The 21,537-nt window shown below is 40.0% G+C and overlaps 2 protein-coding genes and 1 long non-coding RNA gene across 3 annotated transcripts in view; 2 read left to right on the forward strand and 1 right to left on the reverse strand.

Moving 5' to 3' along the window:
* Nucleotides 1-21,537, forward strand: part of TRPC3 (transient receptor potential cation channel subfamily C member 3) — a 288,551-nt gene that overhangs the window by 20,870 nt on the left and 246,144 nt on the right. The gene's annotated exons all lie outside the window — the stretch shown is intronic.
* Nucleotides 3,172-6,108, reverse strand: LOC133212342 (uncharacterized). Its single transcript, XR_009725456.1, has 3 exons — nucleotides 4,998-6,108; nucleotides 4,131-4,238; nucleotides 3,172-3,766 (listed from the first exon to the last, which is right to left on the reverse strand). It is a non-coding gene; the product is annotated as an uncharacterized LOC133212342 (long non-coding RNA).
* LOC133212345 (uncharacterized) lies at nucleotides 14,487-19,623 on the forward strand. Its single transcript, XM_061353614.1, has 4 exons — nucleotides 14,487-14,698; nucleotides 14,825-14,860; nucleotides 18,617-19,014; nucleotides 19,160-19,623. The coding sequence occupies exons 1-4, from the start codon at nucleotides 14,564-14,566 to the stop codon at nucleotides 19,380-19,382; spliced, it is 792 nt and encodes a 263-aa protein (XP_061209598.1). The 5' UTR covers nucleotides 14,487-14,563; the 3' UTR covers nucleotides 19,383-19,623.

The following is a 21,537-nucleotide window of genomic DNA, read 5'->3' on the forward strand; positions in this document are numbered from 1 at the left end:
GACGTGGTGGGACAGCTCACATGACTGGAATATAGTCATGGAGGGCTATGTCCTTTTCAGGAAAGACAGGCCAGCCAGGCGGGGTGGTGGGGTTGCTCTTTACGTGCGAGAGCAGCTACAATGCGTTGAGTTCTGTCCGGGGACAGATGATGAGCGAGTCGAGAGTCTGTGGGTGAGAATTAAGGGGCAGGCTGGCAGGGGCGATACTGTTGTGGGGGTCTGTTACAGGCCACCGGATCAGGGTGAGGAAGTTGACGAGGCCTTCTACAGGCAGCTGACAGCGGCCTCACAGTCACAGGCCGTGGTCGTCGTGGGGGATTTTAACTTCCCTGATGTCTGCTGGAAGGACTACTCGGCAACCCAGCCGCAGTCCAGGAGGTTCCTCCAGTGTATGGATGATAACTTCCTCATGCAAATGGTGGATGAGCCAACCAGGAGAGGTGCGCTGCTGGATCTCATCCTCACTAACAAGGAGGGTCTGGTTGAAGGAGTGAAGGTTGAGGGCTGCCTTGGTTGCAGCGACCACGAGATGGTAGAATTCAGGATCTTGTGTGGTAGGACAAGTAGAATAGCAAGTAGAATTGCAACCCTGGACTTTAGCAGGGCAAACTTTGGCCTCTTCAAGCGATTGCTAGGGGAAATCCCATGGGCTAGGCTGCTTGAAGGGAAAGGGGCCCAAGATAGTTGGTTGACGTTCAAGGACTGCTTTTTCCGAGCTCAAGATCGGAGCATCCCGACACGTAGGAAGTCAAGGAAGAGGGTCAGGAGACCTGCGTGGCTAAATAGGGAATTGCTCGGTATGCTCAAGTGGAAGAGGAGAGTTTACAGGTCATGGAAGGAAGGGCTGGCCACTTGGGAAGAATATAAGGCTGCTGCTAGAGGATGTAGGAAAGCTGCTAGGATGGCTAAGGCCTCCTTGGAATTAAAGCTGGCGAGAGGGGTCAAGGACAGCAGAAAGAGCTTTTTCAAATACATGGCAGATAAAACTAACACCAGAGGCAATGTAGGCCCGCTGATGAACGGGACGGGTGCCCTGGTGACAGAAGATACAGAGATGGCAGAGTTACTGAATGCCTTCTTTGTCTCTGTCTACTCTGCTGGAGGCAGTCCTGAAGAGCCCTATACCGCTGAGACCTCTGATGAAGATAGGTCAACGGAGCGGTCTGCCTTAGTCGATGAGGAATGGGTTAGAGACCAGTTGAGCAATCTGGACATCCATAAATCCATGGGTCCAGATGGGATGCACCCGCGGGTGCTGAGGGAACTGGCTGAGGTCATTGCTAGACCGCTCTCCATCATCTTTACCAAGTCTTGGGAAACAGGAAAGGTGCCTGAGGACTGGAGGAAAGCAAATGTCACTCCTGTCTTCAAAAAGGGCAAGAAGGAGGACCCGGGTAACTATAGACCTGTCAGCCTCACCTCCATTCCTGGGAAAGTGATGGAACACCTTATCCTTGGTGCCATCTTAAGGCATATCAAGGATAAGAGGGTTATGAGGGGCAGTCAACATGGCTTCACCAAGGGGAAGTCATGCTTGACCAATCTCTTAGCGTTTTATGAGGAAATAACACAGTGGATGGATGATGGCAGAGCGGTGGATGTGGTCTACCTTGATTTCAGCAAAGCGTTTGACACAGTCTCCCACAGCATCCTCGCAGCTAAATTGAGGAAGTGTGGTCTGGATGATCGGGTAGTGAGGTGGACTGTGAACTGGCTGAAGGAGAGAAGCCAGAGAGTTGTAGTCTATGGGGCGGAGTCTAGTTGGAGGCCTGTATCTAGTGGAGTGCCTCAAGGGTCGGTACTGGGACCGGTATTATTTAATATATTCATCAACGATTTAGATGAGGGAATTGAGTGCACTATCAGCAAGTTTGCTGATGACACTCAGCTGGGAGGAGTGGCCGACACGCCAGAAGGATGTGCTGCCATCCAGAGGGACCTGGACAGGCTGGAGAGCTGGGCAGGGAGTAACTTGATGAAATATAACAAGGGAAAGTGTAGAGTCCTGCATCTGGGCAGAAACAACCCCAGGTTCCAGTATAGATTGGGGAATGACCTGTTAGAGAGCAGTGTAGGGGACAGGGACCTGGGGGTCCTGGTGGATGACAGGGCGACCATGAGCCGGCACTGTGCCCTTGTGGCCAAGAAGGCCAATGGCATCCTGGGGTGTATTAGAAGGGGGGTGGTTAGTAGGTCGAGAGAGGTTCTCCTTCCCCTCTACTCAGCCCTGGTGAGACCTCATCTGGAATATTGTGTCCGGTTCTGGGCCCCTCAGTTTAAGAAGGACAGGGAGCTGCTGGAGAGAGTCCAGCGCAGGGCAACTAAGATAATTAAGGGAGTGGAGCATCTCCCTTATGAGGAAAGACTAAGGGAGCTGGGTCTCTATAGTTTGGAGAAGAGGAGACTGAGGGGTGACCTTATTAGTGTATATAAATATATAAAGGGGGAGTGTCACGAGGATGGAGCCAGGCTCTTCTCAGTGGCAAACAATGAAAGGACAAGGGGTAATGGGTACAAATTGGAACACAAGAGGTTCCACTTAAACCTGAGAAGAAACTTCTTCTCAGTGAGGGTGATGGAACACTGGAACAGGCTGCCCAGGGAGGTTGTGGAATCTACTTCTTTGGAGACATTCAAAACCTGCCTGGACACGTTCCTGTGTAACCTTATCTAGGTGTTCCTGCTCCGGCAGGGGGATTGGACTAGATGATCTTTTGAGGTCCCTTCCAATCTCTAACATACTGTGATACTGTGTAAGTGCACACAATACTCCAGGTGAGGTCTCACAGGAGCAGAGTAGAGGGGCAGGATCACCTCCTTTGACCTGCTGGTCACTCTCCTTTTGATGCAGCCCAGGATACGGTTGGCTTTCTGGGCTTCAAGTGCACACTGCTGGCTCATGTTCATTTTCTCATCGACCAACACCCCCAAGTCCTTCTCCACAGGGCTGCTCTGAATCTCTTCTCTGTCCAACCTGTAGCTGTGCCTGGGATTGCTCCGACCCAGGTGTAGGACCTTGCACTTGGCATGGTTAAACTGCATGAGGTTGGCATCAGCCCACCTCACAAGCGTGTCAAGGTCCCTCTGGATGGCATTCCTTCCCTCCAGTGTATCAACTGAACCACACAGCTTGGTGTCATCGACAAACTTGCTGAGGGCGCACTCAATCCCACTGTCCATGTCATCAACAGAGATGTTAAACAAGACTGGTCCCAAAAGTGGAAATGTAGTGGGGCTAAGAAACCACGTTAAAATATCACCAATCAGGGATCTAAAGAGTTGTAGGCTTACAGAAAAAGAGAAAACAGAGTAATAGAGTTTTTCTTGGGTTCAGTAAAAAAGTAGTTGTGTAATCCTTATAATCAGAGGAAGAGGTTCACAACCGGAAATTCAGCTATATGGAAAGGAATGCTGAATCTTACGATCTTGCTTCTGAGTAAATTCTGGATGCCCAAAAAGACTTCTTTCCTGGTTATCTCTATGTCCCACATTTGCAGTGAGCATGAGAAAAATATGATTTTCTGAAAGTCTCCACTGATCTGGATCTGGACTAGCATCTTCAGTGCCTCCTTATTTTTCCCTTGTTAGTTCAGAGAAACGTCACTGTCTGCTCAAGGAACAGGGTATCAAGTCTTAGGTCTGCAAGAAGCACATAAATAACAGACAAGAAAAATGTCATTGCCCAGAAGAGTACCTTAAAGCAGCAGTTTTACTGTTTTCTTGTATAGTCACTTGCAGATGTAGTCAAGTTTACTGGCTCAGGTTTCTGGAAAGAAAACACAAGCAAGACAAGACATAAATTTTCCAGTCAAAAGTATAACATTATATTTTTTTTTTTCTTTTATTTAAAAGGAACAACTCCCCTAGCAGGACCAATGAGACAGTAAAAGCAATTTAAATCTACAGCCTTCTATTGATGTTTTGACACAGAAATTACTGAAAATTATTAAGATTAATCTTGAAGTCATCATTTGAAATAAATGGATGATCACACTTTCAATCTTTGTTCACACAGATGTCTTTGACTAATGTTTTCAGACAGATTTTTGTACTCCCACAAACACACCGAGTAGTTACTTTCACACAAGCAGTCATTTCATTCTATTACAGCAAGAAATATTGTTTTGTACCTTGAATGTTCTTTTTTTCTCCTTTGTTTTCTATTCAGAGGTCTTTGCTTGTTTTTCTATCTTTCCATAGATTCACTTACGGGAATAGTGTACATGCTTCTGGGGAACCTACATGCCAAAGGCAAAGCTGTTGGTGGTGAGAACTCAAGGTTTGGGCTGTCATTGCTCACGACTGTGAAGAGAACAGGTTTTGCCAGTCTAAGAGGTTTTGATATCCTTTATTGCCACAACTCAGCTTTCTGGGGAGTCACGACGATGGTAGGCACTCACCAGAGCAGACGAAAGAAGAGCCTTGGTCTTGGATTTACCTTACATGTAAACTTATTTTGCTATTTAGACCACCAGAAAGATTACAGATACTGCTGGTTACCCTAACTGGTACTAGTACCACAGTTTATTCTAAACTACCTTACTTAGTTGTTTGTAATTTTTTTAGATTGAATTCTCAGACAGTTTTTATTTTCTAATACTTATGTCATTTCCCACAGTTAATTTCTCTGTTTGTCTCCCCTCTTGAGAAATGCTTTTCTCTCATCTCTCCCTGTATTTCATTTCCTTCTTAGACCTCAATCATAATCAAGAGTATCTTGATTCTTCTCCCTTTCTGCGGTCAAAACAGGCTCACACAGTACATATTAAAACATTTCCATTATTGTTTCCACTGAATGCAAGAAAATATGTTGACTTCATTGAAAAAAGAATAAAATTAAACCAGAGATAATTTTCATAAATTAGATGTACGGATTTCACAGCTCAGAAACAAGGATGTCAAACGTGTCCAGCTTATACAGCCTCCTACACAGAAACCACAAGGTTTCAGCGATAAGTCACTGAAACCACAGTGTTCAGCTTTTTATCCAAGACTACCTTTACCAAATGGGTGCTGCTGCTTAACTGCAATTGACTGATCACACAGTAGTTTTTCCAAAGTTCGCTTAAGGTGCTGACCTGTGAGAAAAAATTAAACCTGCTATGCAAAGCAACTGTGCTATAGAGCTTTTCAAATCTGTATGTGTGTGCATATAAAAGATGTATCTGTAGGTACAGACACACACATTATTATCTGTTGTATATGTCTAGTCATAGATGAAGACAGAAACAAACATCTGAAAAAAAATTACCGAGAAAAGCTGTTTTTTCAAACATACTAAAGTTTTATCTGTTAAGCACAGTATGAGCTAGTCACCTTAGAGCATTCCCTGACCTGCTGTAAACAATAGCAGATTTATTTAAGCACAAAGTCATAACAAGGTACAGCATATTCACAGAGCAATTCATGTATGAGAAATGCAAGAGCCAGTATTGCTATTTAAGATATTTCTCTACTGGTACAGTTAAATCCACATCAGAGATTTTATGGATGTAAATGCCTGACATATAACAACAACTCATGTCTGAGTGATACTATTATACCTGCGAGAATCTTAAACACAGGCCAGGCTGAAGAGTTAAAACTTCCCTAAATCCTCTTCCTTAAAGTGATTCTGCCAGAAATGGCATTTCAGACACAGTTAAAGGCCTGAATGATGTTTGCGCTGGCGCCAAGCTGCTGCTCCTGGAATGATGCTGCTGAGCGATACCCACTGGCCCCCTCAGCCTTATGTGCTAAGAAGGTACTTGTTGCACAGGTGACCCAGTTTTGATCAGTAGTAAAGCCAATAGAAAAGGAGTTTCTGACTTCTAGCAACTCATAGCTAATTGCAAATCTGTCACTTGTGTGATGGAGAAAGTAGAGTTGATAGTGAAATGACTGCAATAAAACCAAAGCAAACCAAACAAACACTCAAAGCCTCTGCAAGAGGTATTTTTAACCTGGACCATTTTAATGACCCAAGCTACTGTAACAGAAGCTCTTCAATACTGTGATGCAGACACACGGCAGAGTGGCAGTGACCTAAAGTAGAAAGTTCTTAAAATAACCTTGCTGCTGAAGAAAGCACTTCCATTACTACATCCTGAAATCTGCTGAGGTTGCTTCTGCCTCTTCTCTGCTGCAGGAACTGAAATACAAGAAGGATCTGATGGCTGATCCAGTGGTTTGCAGCATGTGTACTGGCAGCACACAGATGAAGTTGAGAAGTTGGTCTGCAAGCAGGTACTTGGAGTTATTTCAAGCGGAGGCAGACCACATCCTCCAATGCAATCTCACAGCCCCACTGTCCTCACTGTTTCTTGCTGTGCCACAGAGATGGTATGACACAGAACTGTTCCTGGTAAGACAAAAAAAGGGCAGGAGAACAATGTGAATATGTTTATAGAACATGAAATCAACACTACCATAAAAAATACTGTTCTAATACAAACTGTGCATACACTGTCAATATATACACATATATGAAGGAGAGTACAATCTGTAATACTATGGAAGTATCTAAAAACCAGAAACTGAAACTAGTTAGAAATAGAAGTGGTATTCAGTCATCTGGTTCTACCAATAATGCCAAAAGATAAAACATAACAAAAAGTTAAAAACTCCATTTTATTTTAAAGATAACTTTATGTAGAATTTATTCCTAAAGAAGGTAAAATCAGACCAGATTTGTTGGAGAGAAGGGAAAGAGGGCCATAGCCTCACTGCCTATCCCCTGTATTTTGCTCTAGGCTCTGCAAGAGGGGAAAAACTACAGATATCCTACGCCAGAATAGCAGCCTCACAAACCTTGAGAGTGACTTCCAAAAGACCCTGTAACATCAAACCTTTAAGTTTTATATAGAAATATGAGCTACAGTGAAAAGCTGATCTCCAGCCATGTCAGGATACAGCAAGGCCCAGCTACCAGTGGAATAGTTACGTACGCAGTGCATTCCTCCACACTGCAGTAGACTCCATACCAATCTTGTTCATCTTGAGTAAATGGTTTGGGGGTTGTTTTATGCCACTGATACTGTAACATAGAAGTAACTGTCTTCTGACTTCTGTTCATTAGTAAATGAACAAAGGCAGCATTTCGTATTGTGCTGTTCTGCTTCCTTGTCATGGTTTAAGCCCATCTGGTAACTCAGAACCATGCAGACGCTCCCTCACTCCCCACCTTCTTCCCCCTCAGCTCCCAGAGGGATGGGCAGGAGAATCAAAAGAATGTAAATCCCACTGACCAATACCCAGCCTGACACAAACAGTGATCTAGACCTTCCAGGTAACTCCCCCCAGTTTACATACTGGGCATCATGTGCTGTGGTACAGAATACCCCTATGGCTGGTTTGGGCCAGGTGTCCTGTCTCTGCTTTCTCCTGGCTTCCTGTGCTGCTCCACCTTGACAGAGCATGAGACTGAAAAGCCCTTGATCAGAGTAAGCATTATTTACCAACACCTAAGAACATTGGTGTGTTATCAGCACTGTTCTCAGACTACAGCTGAAAACACAGAACTGTACTAGTTACTAAGAAGAAGAAAAATCACTGTTACAGCTGAACAGAGGACATTCCTCCACTCACTGTTCACATCCCCATCTATCTCTTGATTTTTCTTTCTGAACGTTTTGAATGAACATGACATACACTGTTGAGTTTCAGTACTACCACATCACCAATCTTCACACCACAGGCCATACTGTCTATCAGCAGAGTTGTCAGGAAACGTATATTACATATAGAGAACACTTCTGAGGTAGAATGACTGCACGCTGCTAGCCTGTGTTTCATGAGGAGACGTGAAGACCAGCAGTGCAATGCCATCAAGCACTGGAGTTGCAGGAGAAGTCTCTGCCGCAACATGGAGGAGGTGCACTGACTTTTCTTGCTCATTTCCCCCACCTCTCCCTACCTATGGCTTTCAGGTGAACAACTACTTTCTGCCCTCAAGTTGTTAAGAGAATCGTGATAGCCCGTCTTCCTGTCAACTGCTACCTTGTGCTCTGAATGTGGCTGTCCTCTGGTAGCATGGAAAGATTATTAGTAGTACTCTAAATAAGAATGAAGCTGCCCTATAAAAGCTGGAGATTATCAGTAGTACTCTAAATAAGAATGAAGCTGCCCTATAAAAGCTGGAATGCATCATAAGCACAGAAAAAACTACTCTAAATAAGAATGAAGCTGCCCTATAAAAGCTGGAGATTATCAGTAGTACTCTAAATAAGAATGAAGCTGCCCTATAAAAGCTGGAATGCATCATAAGCACAGAAAAAACTACTCTAAATAAGAATGAAGCTGCCCTATAAAAGCTGGAATGCATCATAAGCACAGAAAAAACTCTAAGCTTTTATCATTACAGAGATTTACTGATAAGGCCTTACGCAGGAGTTTTTAGCTGAGATGTGAAAGGAACTACATGATGATGCGGATGGCTGCAATGGAAGAATACTAGACTCGGTGATCCAGTGAGGCTTCTTCCATCCTACATGAAGAGAAAGGTGCAACCCAGGAGCGGGGAATCTGCTCCAACTTTAAAGAAAGACTTAGAAGGTTACGAAAGGACAGTTCTTCTGAGTATCAAATTCTAACCACAGTGGCTCTAGGCTTGCCTCAGGCTTTTGATGTTGACTAGACAATTTCTCAATTCAGTTTCTCAATTCAGTAGTTCTTAAGGCTAGAAATACATTAATCAAACAACATGCATAATAAGCATCACTGGGTTGACTTAGGAGCAGGACACAGATGGTATTTAACATATATACAACTTCTGTTAATGTTAAATTGTTCTGTTTTATAGTTATGGTCACCAACTTCTGCTGAATCAGGGAAAATGACAACAATCGCTGATACAAACAGATTACGCAACACACAAACATTTGCAAATGGCTTTGCATTTCTCATGCAACTAGCTGAAGCTGTTCCTAAAACTTAAATAAAAACTGTAAACAGGGTTGTGCTAGATTCAGACGGATTTTGTCTGTTCTTGAAAGCAGGTTCTACATTCCATCTCCCAGATCTTTCATTCTTACATCACCTCTTTTTCTGTTACCAGTGTGTCTTAGCCTTAACTGCAATTGACAACTACAGATTATAATGCTAATGTCCATGATGTTCACTGCTAGAAGCATAGTATCATGATTTTTAAATCATTATTTATTTATCACTATAATGATTGAAATAATTTAAATGGTAACAGCCAGAGGCCAAACACCGGCATGGCCATAGTAGCCAGGTACCTCTCCAGCCCCTATTACTAACTGCAGACAGGGGGATTCTTTGGCACTCACACAAGTTTTTGAAGACAGAGCAGCTCACTTTACAACCCAGCCAGCTGAGCACTTGTCATACTCTTCTCCCTGTTCTTTAGCAACTGGGAATAGAACTAAATATTTTGCCCAAGGTAACTACCCTTATATGACCTAAGAAGAATCTTCTGTAATAAAAGCTTTTGCTTACCATCCCTCTGACCTTCAGTACATTCTCTCAAGACCGAATCCACGATCTCCTGTAAGAGCTGCTCCATTTATTCCTCCAATTCTTTCAGTTAATACACAGGATCTTGTTATTAGCCAGTGTCAGACACACTTCAGCATGGATTAGAAACTGGCTACAAGTTAACTCTGGAGGACCATTGTAGAGAATGCCAACGGTTTTATGTTGTCACATGCAGTTTATTAATTTTTTAGTGTCTATGTCACCACATTCAGAGTTGTTTTTACTCTGATTTTTATAGCTAATACACTTACAAGTTAGGAACAGAATTTTTCCCAGGTTTGACTTTCCCTTTTCAAAGCAGGGTGAAAAAATAGAAGAATTATACCAAAACTTGTAATAAGAAAATCATATTGAAAAAGGGTGGAACTAAATTTGCCAAGTTGTCAGAAATATTTTAAAGACTAACTTTCCTAAATCTGTTACACACAAACCTTTTTCCTAGTCTCCCTTTTTCCAGCACACCTCTCTTCCCTTGCTTCCCCACATCTCCTGCCAAGTCACAGATAGTATACATTATCAGACAGTATATATTAGAGTATATAGCAGATAGTATATATGAAATCTCATGCTTCTAAGTAAAAAAATTCTTTGAAAGCAGCCTTGTACATTACAGGCATTTTTGCCTGAGCCATAGCAATGACTAAGCAATGGGAAAAACCTACATTCAACTATACTGTAAAGGAAAACGTGGGTGGGGGAACTGGACTTTCAGTGTCAAAGTCATTCAGCATTTGAGTGGCATTGTTGCAAAGAGGAAAGACGACTCAGGCTCGCGGGCTTGGAATGGGAGGTTTTTCAGATTTCCACTCTGCAGGCATCCTTCCGGGGCTGGGCAGGCATCGGTGCAAGACAAGAGTGTCATTATTTGACTCAGCATGTTCCTAAGCCACAAAAGCAAAGTGACATAAGTAAAAAGCATATTGCTCACTCTTATCTGGTAGGAGGGATATCAAGGAGTTTTCTCCACTGCCTAGACATACAGGAAGTTCTTCGTCTTTGTATTTCACTTTATCTTGTCAGCATGCCTTTCCTCAAGCAATTATTGTGACCTTATATCCTCTACCACAAAACAGACTGCAGAGTTTTAGAGACATGATATGTAACCACCTGCTCCCACATTACCAAATACCTATTGTTTAGCTTCCCATTCTAATCACTCCACAAACTTGAAAACTCATTACTGATATAATGGATTTAATTTAGGAATATCTTGGATACAGCCATCTCACCTCCCATGAATTTGGTGGACATTTGCCTCCACCAAATCAATGAATTATCCTGTTTTACCAGGAAATTAATAAAGTCAGCCAAATTTCTGTGATGCTTCTGTAACAACGCTTCATTTACTGGCCAAACAGTCTCTGGCATTATTGTGCAGCCATTCTTTCACACAGTAGGTTTTAAAGTAAAATATGCAAGGGTCTTCACTGCAATAAACCTTCTGATCTCCTCTAATACAAACTGTACTTTGGAATGCACTGCTGTATAATGTTTGGTTAGAGCCACAAGCACACACACACTACCTGCCATCAGCAGGGCTCCCCACTTGGACTCAGTTTGCAAGTTTGCTAAGTAAACCTAAAAATGAAGGGATAACTACAGCTTTGCTTAAACATGAAACTTGCGATGACACAGACTCCTCAAAACAGTGCTCATGAGGCTCGAGGTTGGTTCAGTAGATTTAAAGCTGCCTTTGCCTGTCATTATATTTCTTTCTTTCCTAAGCAGCAGGATCCCAGGACTGTCCAGTCTAGTAACATGCTAAGCCTTATGATTCTCTCTTTTGTTATTCAGATTTTATCTCCAGAAGCAGCACTGGTTTAAGACCTGGGCGCTGCTTGAGCCCCTTAAGTATCACAAGTTTATGAAAAAAGCTGAAAATTAAAATGGTTGTTAGCTACACAGGTATGATCCTAGTATGGAGTTGTAGGGTCCCATTATATGTAGCCGTAGAGACCAAAACCAGTACCTGGCAGAGACACAGTTATATAGCAAATGATACTATGCACGCTCTCGTCTAACAAATCAAGGACAAATTAAAACGCAAAGCTAGTCTGCAACAGGTAAAGCATTTCTAACTGATAAGGTAAAATATTAACGTTACTGTACCATGTGTCTGTACGATGACAGAAACTTATGCCCTCTACGTTGTCCCTTTAAACCCTCCATTTCTGAAAATACAGACATACTGTACATTAAATGAAGTTCTTGAGTGGTCCTGAAGTTGTCTGATTAATGCAAACAATCTGCAGTGGTATCTTTGCATGAATAACTGCCAACCACATAATAAGCACAGATTTAATAGTCATACTCCACATCATAGTAGAAAGGTTCCAATCTATCAACTAAATAGAGGTGCATAAAATAGAGGCTGCCAGGGCTAGCACAACCACCTACCGTAGGTGGGCTCAAAGGAGCTTCTCAAAAGAATTCACAATATTGATCACTGACAGTAATGTCAGTGGTCTGAAGCAGACATTATGACCAGCCTGCATGTTCATCCAAGTTACTAGACAATGACCTACAGAGAAGATGAAGGGTCAGTTATGGTAAAGAGAACCAGAGCAAAGTACCTTCTTTATATAAATAATACCACTCAGAAATAATCTTTCCATCCTCTTAGCAGCCTCACAGAGGTGTTGGGTAACAGGTAAAAAAAATTTCAAAGCTGCACCTGAATGGGATGGGGGGAAAGGAGGCTAGCAAAAAAAAAAAAAAGGTAAAAAAATGCAGTCACCACATGGTTTCTCAACCAGAGGATGATGCTGATTTACAATAATGATCCTTAGCTATAAATTAACACAACTTCTGAATGAAATCTACTGAGATAGTCCTTACTTCCCAGTCCACATGCACTGCTTATCTAAAATAATTTCAAGACTTTTACATAAAACAAATAAAACACCAAAAGTCACAGTACACTTTCTTCAAGAAATTAAATTTTAGACTATGTGGTAGAAGTTTTTTCTTTTCTTACCTATATCAGTTCTTATTTTTTAGGATCTCTGCTCTATTAGGTGTAATTAGCTAGCCCTTTCACCAGGAGAGGTTTTGTGTGTGCACACATGACAGTATGTGTATCTACACATACACCTGTAAAATCTATTACCTTTAAGCTTTCCATTTCCTGAAAGACTAAAAAATGGCTTAACCACATAAACAACACACAGTGAATAATAATTTATTACAAAAAACAAGCACCATTGTGTATGCCTGACATAGAGCTCTCATCAGCATAAATGCTCATTTTGAAATGAATGACAAATAAGGGATCCCACTGGACTGCTCAGATTTACCCACCAGTCAGAAACATACAGATGCATTTTATACAATGTCAGCATACTACACAGACTAGCATTCTAGACATCAAGCTGAAGTCCAAAGTCTGTGTAGATTTTGTAAAGCATCTCCAAAGCCATCTGAAACCTTTAGACTTCCAGAGGCAAAGATTTAATTTGAAAGTCAACTGAGCATCTTCTTATTCACCACAGTGAAGGTGCCCAAGTGACCTTGAACTGCCTTCTACTAATCCCACACAGGAGCCTTTTAATGGTTAATACTACAGCGATGGTAACCAGCAATATTAATGGCAATATGTAAACTATTTAAAGCTGGTTTTTTTCATCTTGTGATGAAATATCAGGAACAGTGATTTTAAAATCAGCTGATTCCTACAGCTGGCAGTCCAGTAAGTCCCTAGCGCCTGCAGAGAGCCTTGATGAAAACAGTGCAGCTTGTGAGAGTGACATAAACTAGGCTTGGACTGAAGGCAACTAATAAAAAAATGAGTATACTCAACATGAATACCTTTAAACACCTTTGACTTCAGTGGCAGTCATTTAGAAAGAAAGCAAGTCCCTCCCCATTAAAGAACATTCCTTACCAGCATATGCTGAAAAAAAATCCCACTAATGAACATCTTTTTTAATATTAAATAAATTTCCTCCAAAGAAGCATATATCCCTAATTACAACAAGCATTGATGTTGAAGAAAATTATGAGATTCTGACTTATTTCTTAATTCATATCATTCTGCTGGTCTTATTCTGGCTTGATATTTTTTGAAGTATGCACTTTTATTTCCATTTCACATAAAACAAATGCATCTCTCCATCCTCAAGAGAATTCTCAGGTCTCATTATTACATCTCATTGAAAGGGCTGCATTAAATAGCAAAACTAATTTTGAGCCTAGCTGCTGAAAACATAATTCAGTATTTTCAGCTGCCACAAAACATAATTCAATGTTTTTAGCTGCCACAAGCACTGGACCACTGCCAGTGTCCCTTGGGACTCATCAACCAGGATTTAGTCCCTTATCTTCTCCCATATGGGGAACTGGCACAGTAGAGGGGATCCACCTCTCCCAGGGCAACACACCTCCCTTGCAGCTTTCACCCCACTGGACATACACTCTAAGATGCTGCTAAAAACAGACGGTCCTGGTTCTAAGTAAATATAAAGCAACCTTCAGCTGGCTTAAATGTTAAGATGAGTTTTTAGTCACAACTGTTGCAGAAACCAAACTAAGAATGTGAAAGTGGCAGTTTATAGACATTAGGGAAACCAGCTAACAACCAACCCTTGGAGCCACAAAGTAATATTGTCATATTTCTCCAGCATGGTACGTAAGACTTCAGATGGACTGGAGAGACTTGCTGTTGTAAGAAACAGGGAAAAAAAAGGAAAAAAAAAAAGAGCAGAACCTTTATTTACCTAGGTCTGTGATTTCTAAGTACCTATTTTTTACTATGTTCATTTCTTGACTCAAAGCGAAAACGGGAATTTACCTTTTTTCTTTTTTTCCTGTTCAATGTGCAGATGGTGCATATTTTGTTCACTCCACCAATCCCTGCCCCCTACGCACAGACTTGCATACATGCACCTAGCCAGTGGAAAAGAAAAAAGGGTTACTCATTGATCCATTCTACAAAGCTTTCCAAACCGAAATGGGTGGGTTTTACATCTCCAGCAAGGAGCAATATATAGGTAGGTACACAGCATACCTGAGCACAGCTCAAACTGAAGTGTTCATTTTGAATAGCACGACACTGCTCCTGGCACATTTTAAACCAGAACTCACCAGTATGGGAAGGATGATTATTTTATGTATACTTTTCTTGAGTTCCAGCATGGCACTGACTGCAGCTCCATACAAAACAGCAAAATACAAACAGCTTCTGAAGACAATTAAACTGTTAGAAACCTCAGTGAAAGTTAAGGTAAGCAAAGTATTTACCAGAATATTGAAATTATCTACAAGCATTATGTATTGCTTCAAATGTATCTGGTGAGGGATACCCCTTTTAAATGTTAAACTTTTCTAACTTAGATTTGTTTTATTGTAGGATGTTGAACTGCTGCATACACCAGAAAACCCTGTGGTGAGATTGCTTTAACATTTCTCATTATATCATTTTGAATTTGTACTGGTTTATTCCATTGACAAATGGGAGATGCCTTCTTCACATCTCTGACCTAATACTCTTACTGAAAGCTAGACTGAATAAGAAAATACTTTTATCAAAGTTCCTTAGTCCTGGATTTTTAAAGACAGAAGCATTTATATTATGTCAATTACTATTTTGCTATCATGTGTATATTCTAACACACCCACAGATTCAAGTCTGTGTGTATTCCATTTACTTAAGAAATGGTGCTAAGGATTCATACAAGATCCAGGCAAGCAACAATGCTCTTGGGGATGCAGGTTCTGGGAGAGGAAATGCCTCTAGCTGTCATGAGCTCCAGCCACACCCGGCGTATCGTTGAGCTGAAGCCCAGAGGAATCCCTTTCCCCCCCTCTGAAGCCAAGTGCCAAGAATGGCACTGTAAGGCCATATCACATAGCATTTCCTCTCCTACAGAGTCACAGTGCGTTCTCTGAGAGTATTTGTGTGCAAGGGTTGGGTTATCAACAGCAAGATAAAACTGCATTCTACAAGTGTTCTCCTTTGATTACAACTAGTTAAAATTACAAGAGCAAGTCCACATGAATCCATTTTAAATACAGATATAATTTATACGTTATCTAATGCTGATATTTTACATGCTCCAAGGTCAAGAACCTCTTGTATGTAGTATATTACATTAGAGTCACAGAAAGTGTGTGCATACTCAAAAGTGGTAGGATGCAAGATTTACCATGAAATCAAATACTAATAGTATTTAATAATACTAACAACATGAAAGGTAAATGCATCCTGTTTGCTTTTGATTATCTCCAACATGCAACAAAGGTCTAGAGCTAGCTGTGGCTAATCTGATCTTATACTTCTGTTCTCAGCTGTCTTAAATTTACCCATAAGATTTTTGAGCCCTGGTAACTATTTTAGAAAGCAAACAATTTTAATCAACATATAAAAATTATCATTATGCATAAATTTTTGAAAAACACCCAGAGCGCAAAGCTATTTACTCAGGACTGTAAATTCTCTTGCAAAACAACAAGAAGAAAGGAAAAATCTTACCTCCTTTCACACAGATTTTGTTAGCCTCCTCCTAAGCTTACAACTGGGTGCAGTTTACACTTGCCAAAAATATACAGCAGCATGACCAAAACAGATACATTCCTTTTCATTGCTAGAAACAACTGCAGTTGAAGAACCTCATGCACCCTAACTAATTGATGGGTTTTTTTCATTAACACTCACTTGAGGTATCGAAGTGAAAAGGAGGAGATGATTAGCTGTTTTACTGCCACTATCCCTGACACAAAGCAAATACAACTAGTGACTAATTGCTTGGTCTTCCTCAGGAAGGAAGACAACACTTCATTTGCAGCTTAGAGATTTACAGTCTGATTCTAGGAGGTCCCAAGTACCTCCGCTGAAAACTACAGAGAATTCACATATTTAGAGGGTACTCAGTTGATACAGGTTTAATCTCTGATGAAAAACTTAGAAAATGTTAGTGTGCTAATAGTAATTATCACTAGCAACCATAGTTACCAAACTTTTCATCCTACAGGATGAAATTTACATTTACTGAACTATCCAGCTACAAAGATAAAAATTACAGTGTGCCAAAGCTGCATTCAGGGTGATTAGGTGGATTAGGTGCAATCACACCCTAATGAAACCAAATATAATAAAAAGTCTTTCATATAACTGTATTTCAAATATTAAGATATTGCTTCTGTAATAAACACAATTAACCTTTGGCCTTGAATATTCAGTAAGAAGACTATGTTGAAAATTCATTGTTTTATTACTGTTTGTTTTGACTTCTTTGAGGTTCCTGTGAGTGGACAAAGTGGTAGCCCCCAATTCAACCCCATACAATTTCTTTGATACTCAACAATGGAGTATCTTTTTTTTTTTTTTTTTTCACTTAAAAGAAGGGAGACAAAATCGTAGAGGACATCAGCTCAAAAGAAAATACGCTGAGGGTGAAAAATTAGTCTTAAGGCTGAAGAGATTCAAGACTAGAGGGAAAATAAGATCTATTGCTGGTGACTGACACTGCAGCTTATGCTAGCAACAAAACGCTGATTTACATCAAATCAACATCTAACCCCACTGACTGCTAATTCCGGAAGTGAAGCCTTTTCAGGCTAATCTGTAAAGGCAGCCTGAGTCAGACACAGAGTATTGCTGTGAATTGCTTGATGCAAATATTTTACATGTTTGCCTAGCCTCCCTCAGACATTGCCCGTGTTCTATGCTTTTTAAAGCCTCTTCATGAAAGTGCTTAAACCATCACAACATACAAAACCCCAGAACTGTTGGTCAACTGTTGAGAGCTAACTGTTAACTCTGAAAAAAACAACAAACCAGCATATATGAAAAATGCTGGTTTCTCAGCTCATCACGGATGAGACAGAAAATGTTTTCAGTTTCAGCTGGAAAACCGATCTCTTTAAAAAAGAGAGGTTTTTTTTCCAGTAAGCAGGACTAGTTACAGTAAGAAACCTGAAACAAACACAAATGTGTGGTTTTCAAGGAAGATAAAATGTTATGCTCAACCAATATAAAATGCTGCCATTAAAATTTGCTAAAAGCAACATAGATGAACTTTGCCTTGTCCTGGCCAAAGCAACAAACTACAATGGCATCTAATAAACCAGATGAGATTCAGCTTTGGTAGCAGTTGGTATGCAAAACAGGGATGATAGTTTTGGAACCTTTCTAATATGCAAAATCAGCAATTCTAAATGTTTCCTTCTTTGGAAAACAGAAAGCAACTTTTAAATTTGCTTTAGTAAACATTACTTTTCTTTCTCCATTGACTACAGATTAGTTTTGGTGATATTTTCTATAGCTGTGTGCCCATGAAAGAAAAAAGCCACTGGACAGGAAAGGAGAGATTCTGGAGAGCTTGTAGTCTTTCTGTTTAGCATCAGTATAATTAATATGCAGCTGCACTATGAAAGGACTAATGGCAGGACACTTTCATTCCAGATAAGCAGCAGCAACAGAAAATTTGTATCATCAGATTAGACTGCTTATTTTCCAAGTCAGATACAGACAGTGCTGGCTTTCCTTGACTTGGGTTTAATGTGCACCTGAATTTAAAGGAACACAGTAAGACAATTAAAGCCAAGTGCCTGGTTCCTTCTCCTGCCTCTCACCCTCAATGCCTCTTTTCCCTTTAGTAACTAATTTACTTCATCACTTCAATTTCCCATGTTATCAAGTGAGAATATTTCAACTGCATTTGAAAATATGTTGTTCTACGTCAATTCTAATTATTAAGTAGGTAATATTAGAAATGGCACAAAAATTAGGAAGAAAAAAGTATATTCCCATACATAGCACTGAGGAACAGTCCAGAGTGATAATTCCTTTTTTTTTTAAAAAGAAAATATTCATGCCTATGCTTGTGAAAACTTACTACACATAAATACACATGGTTTACTCTTTAGTAGTATCTTCTTTCAATTGCTGCTATGGTTAATATCCAAGTGGATATTTCAGGCATTTAGTTTATGAGGAAATACTTAAGCAATTAGCAAAGAACAGGCAGCGAAAAAGTTAAAGATCTCTCTCAAAAACTAATTTAGAAAAAAGAGAGAGCAGAGATTTATCTCCCCAATCAATGTCCTGGACACTTATTTCTACACATAGACCACAACCTAATGCATGCCAGAAAAAACGCTGCAAATAGTTTTAAAAATATTCTGTCTTTTCCTTATCTAGGATGGATGCATCTTCACAGCTGTGACCTGCTTCCAGAAGGGCACACTGAAATTACAACCAGAAAACAGCCAAGTAAATTCTACATTTATCCAAACCATTAAAATCTTGAAAAGATTTTCCTTCAGTGACCCTGGAAAGGTAAGATTTCCTCACAATGCTCACAATCCTGATCACTGCTCCTTATCTTCCCTAACAGACACCACGTGCAATGGTGGAACTGTAGAGAGTAAACTTGGTAGAAAAAGTTATGTGTCTTTCATTACCTTGGAAATTAAAAATGTTCAATTTTCTGCGCTTCTGGAAGAGGCATTCATACTGATCCTATCAGTCAACTGCACGTATGTACTGGGCAGCCACATGATGTGCCAGACAAAAGGACAGGGATTACTGCAAAAAATGTGAACAGAAAGTGTCATTATTATATATTTCCCTTTCTGAGCTAGGCTGTGTTTTAGCTTTTCCATTTGTAAAAGGATTTGATTACTGCCTTGATTTTTCATTAAGAAAATTGAAGTATTATTTTTAATTTGATGCACTGTTTAGGAGTGACATGATTCTCTTTATCTTCCAGCCATGCGAGTCTTCATGTGAATCTTATGAGAAAAAAAACCCCAAGGAGTTTTTGACGAGCTTTGCAAAACTAATCAAAAAGGTAATCACAGTTGAATCCTCTTGGGTGCTTTTTGACATTTTGCAAACAAACAGAGGTATCTTACTTTACATTATTTCTGACAATGCATTGTTTTTGCAGTTATTCAAGGATTAACACAGGACACACCAGAGCTGAAGACTACTGAAAATCTACTATTTAAAGCAGACACTATGCTATTTAAGACAACATGAAAAATGTAAATATTTTGTGTTGATACTGTGCTATGCTCTGTATGTGTTGTGCATGAAATCTTCACCCAAAATATTAAGCAGTCTCATTTGGGTAGCCACTCAAATGGCAGATGGTGCTTTGAAAGTGACTCTAGCCTCACTTTGCAGTGAAAATTAAATTGTCATTTCACAAAAATAAGTTCTCTTAGGGTTCTCAACTATCACACACGCTTTTATTTTTGAGTTTTTAGATGCTATCTTAGCTAACTATGGAAAAAATATCCTGCATTAACTGTCTTATAAATACTGGAAAAAACATTTACAAATCACGCTGTATGGCATGGGTCTGACTTATGCCAACCTTGAAGTTAACTGCACAATTTGCCATGGGTTTCAATAGGGAGAAGAGTAACCCACATGCTCTAAGTGGGGATACAAGATTCTGTGGGAAGAAACTCATTTCAGAAGATGGAGTTCCACCTAGATTCCCTCAACGTGATACATACAGCAGAAGCATGACTGGCTGGTATGACCAGTCACTGCAAAACATCCAAGAAATACAGTAATTTATGATTATTCAGTGTGAAGCAGCTCAGATGCATATTGCTCTTTCACAGAAAACAGTATTTTACAGTTGTATTCAAGTACCATAAACACTAGTTCTCTCTACTCAATTCTTCTGAATTAAGTTTTAATTGCAATTTTTTCTTTAAAAACTGTCAAGTTTTTTCTTATGTGAGAACCTGCCTATACAACCTCTGAATCCTGAGCACTGCTGTGGAACTATGGTCAGAGATAGCACTGAAACTTTTAAAAATAAAAGTAAGTACACTTAAAACTAATTTTTAGCAACTTAATTACATGGCAGTGTATTCTGCTTTCAATGATTCTGTACCTCCAGACCTCTTCCAGCTGAGAAGTAATTGTTAATTTAGCCTCAAACAGATATTAGCCCCATATGAGGAAACAAAGCTTGGAAGAGTGTTAAACATTCCGGTAAAGATTAAGCTTTCATCTAATTTTCTCTCTACTTAATAGAAATGTGGTATAGAGAAGAAACTGGAAAATTACATCTAGTGTTATGATAGAAGATTACAAGCTTAGTTACCTCCAAAAATAATGATGTAATATTAAAACTATTTCCACTCTTACCAATGTCAGCCTAAAGAAAAACTGATACAAAAAGCTTTTTCTGCCGCCACATTTTTGTTGTCCTGAAATGTAAACCTCCTCAAAAATATGTCAGAGGAGGAAGGAAGATCCTCACGGCAACAACAAACCAAGTTTCCACAGTGAACTTGCCTTGTTTCTGGTGATGACCATTTTGATTTAGATCTTTTTTTTCCTTTTTCTTTCCTGCTTCAAAACCTGCTTCTCTTCTGAGTAATGTTCTCCCTCATACCTCAATGTTTACACATTACTGCATGAGAATTAATACTCGAAATATGAGCTACCACCCATTTGTAAGTAATCAGGTTTAAATGATGTTCAACACCTTTTATCCTTGTTTTTCTGACTTTGCTACCCATTAGGTCACTTAATCACCAATTGGTAAGCAATATGCAAAGCTGCTGCTGTGACTGCAATGGATTTTAAAATTAGAGAAGTAGAACAAGTCAGGGTAAAACTTAAATTTCAGATTTGGATAAAAACAACTGGCAAACATTAAAGCAAGTCCTGCAACTGCAGAGTACCTGCTGATGTTTCCACAATGTTATATTTAAATCTGTATGAGGGTGTTGACTGAATGCCTTTATCATGAACTAAGCGCTTATTTTGGTGAGTCCCAGGTAACCAACCTATAAATCAGAACTTTGCATTCACTTCTAAGGAATCCTTGCATGTGCAGAGTTTTGGGGAAAGAGCTTTATTTTTGTGCAAAGAATGTAGAATGGTTTTGGATTTTTTTGAATTCGTAAATGTCTTTTCCAGTAATTTGCTAAGTGCTTTCCAAACAATATTCTAAAAGAGCCTATTAAAATTCTTGTTGTGCAGATGAAATGTGATTAGCATGCCCTAATGAAGAGAATATTGTACATTAGATATTTATTAATAGTCACTGTATAGCATCAAAAAGCAACTTTTATACTTGGGATGCC

The sequence above is a fragment of the Neopsephotus bourkii genome, unplaced genomic scaffold (assembly GCF_033783945.1).
Source record: "Neopsephotus bourkii isolate Nb327-2 ecotype Australia unplaced genomic scaffold, CSIRO-AGI_Nbou_v1 NB_690, whole genome shotgun sequence".
Taxonomy (NCBI): Eukaryota; Metazoa; Chordata; class Aves; order Psittaciformes; family Psittacidae; genus Neopsephotus; species Neopsephotus bourkii.

What these genes read in the sequence shown, in the direction of transcription:
- LOC133212345 (XM_061353614.1), top strand. Translation starts at nt 14,564, where the DNA reads ATGGGAAGGATGATTATTTTATGTATACTTTTCTTGAGTTCCAGCATG. An exon ending in ATACACCAGAAAACCCTGTG is followed by an intron (nt 14,861 to 18,616) that starts GTGAGATTGCTT and finishes TTCCTTATCTAG; the next exon opens with GATGGATGCATCTTCACAGC. An exon ending in CAGGGATTACTGCAAAAAAT is followed by an intron (nt 19,015 to 19,159) that starts GTGAACAGAAAG and finishes TGCACTGTTTAG; the next exon opens with GAGTGACATGATTCTCTTTA.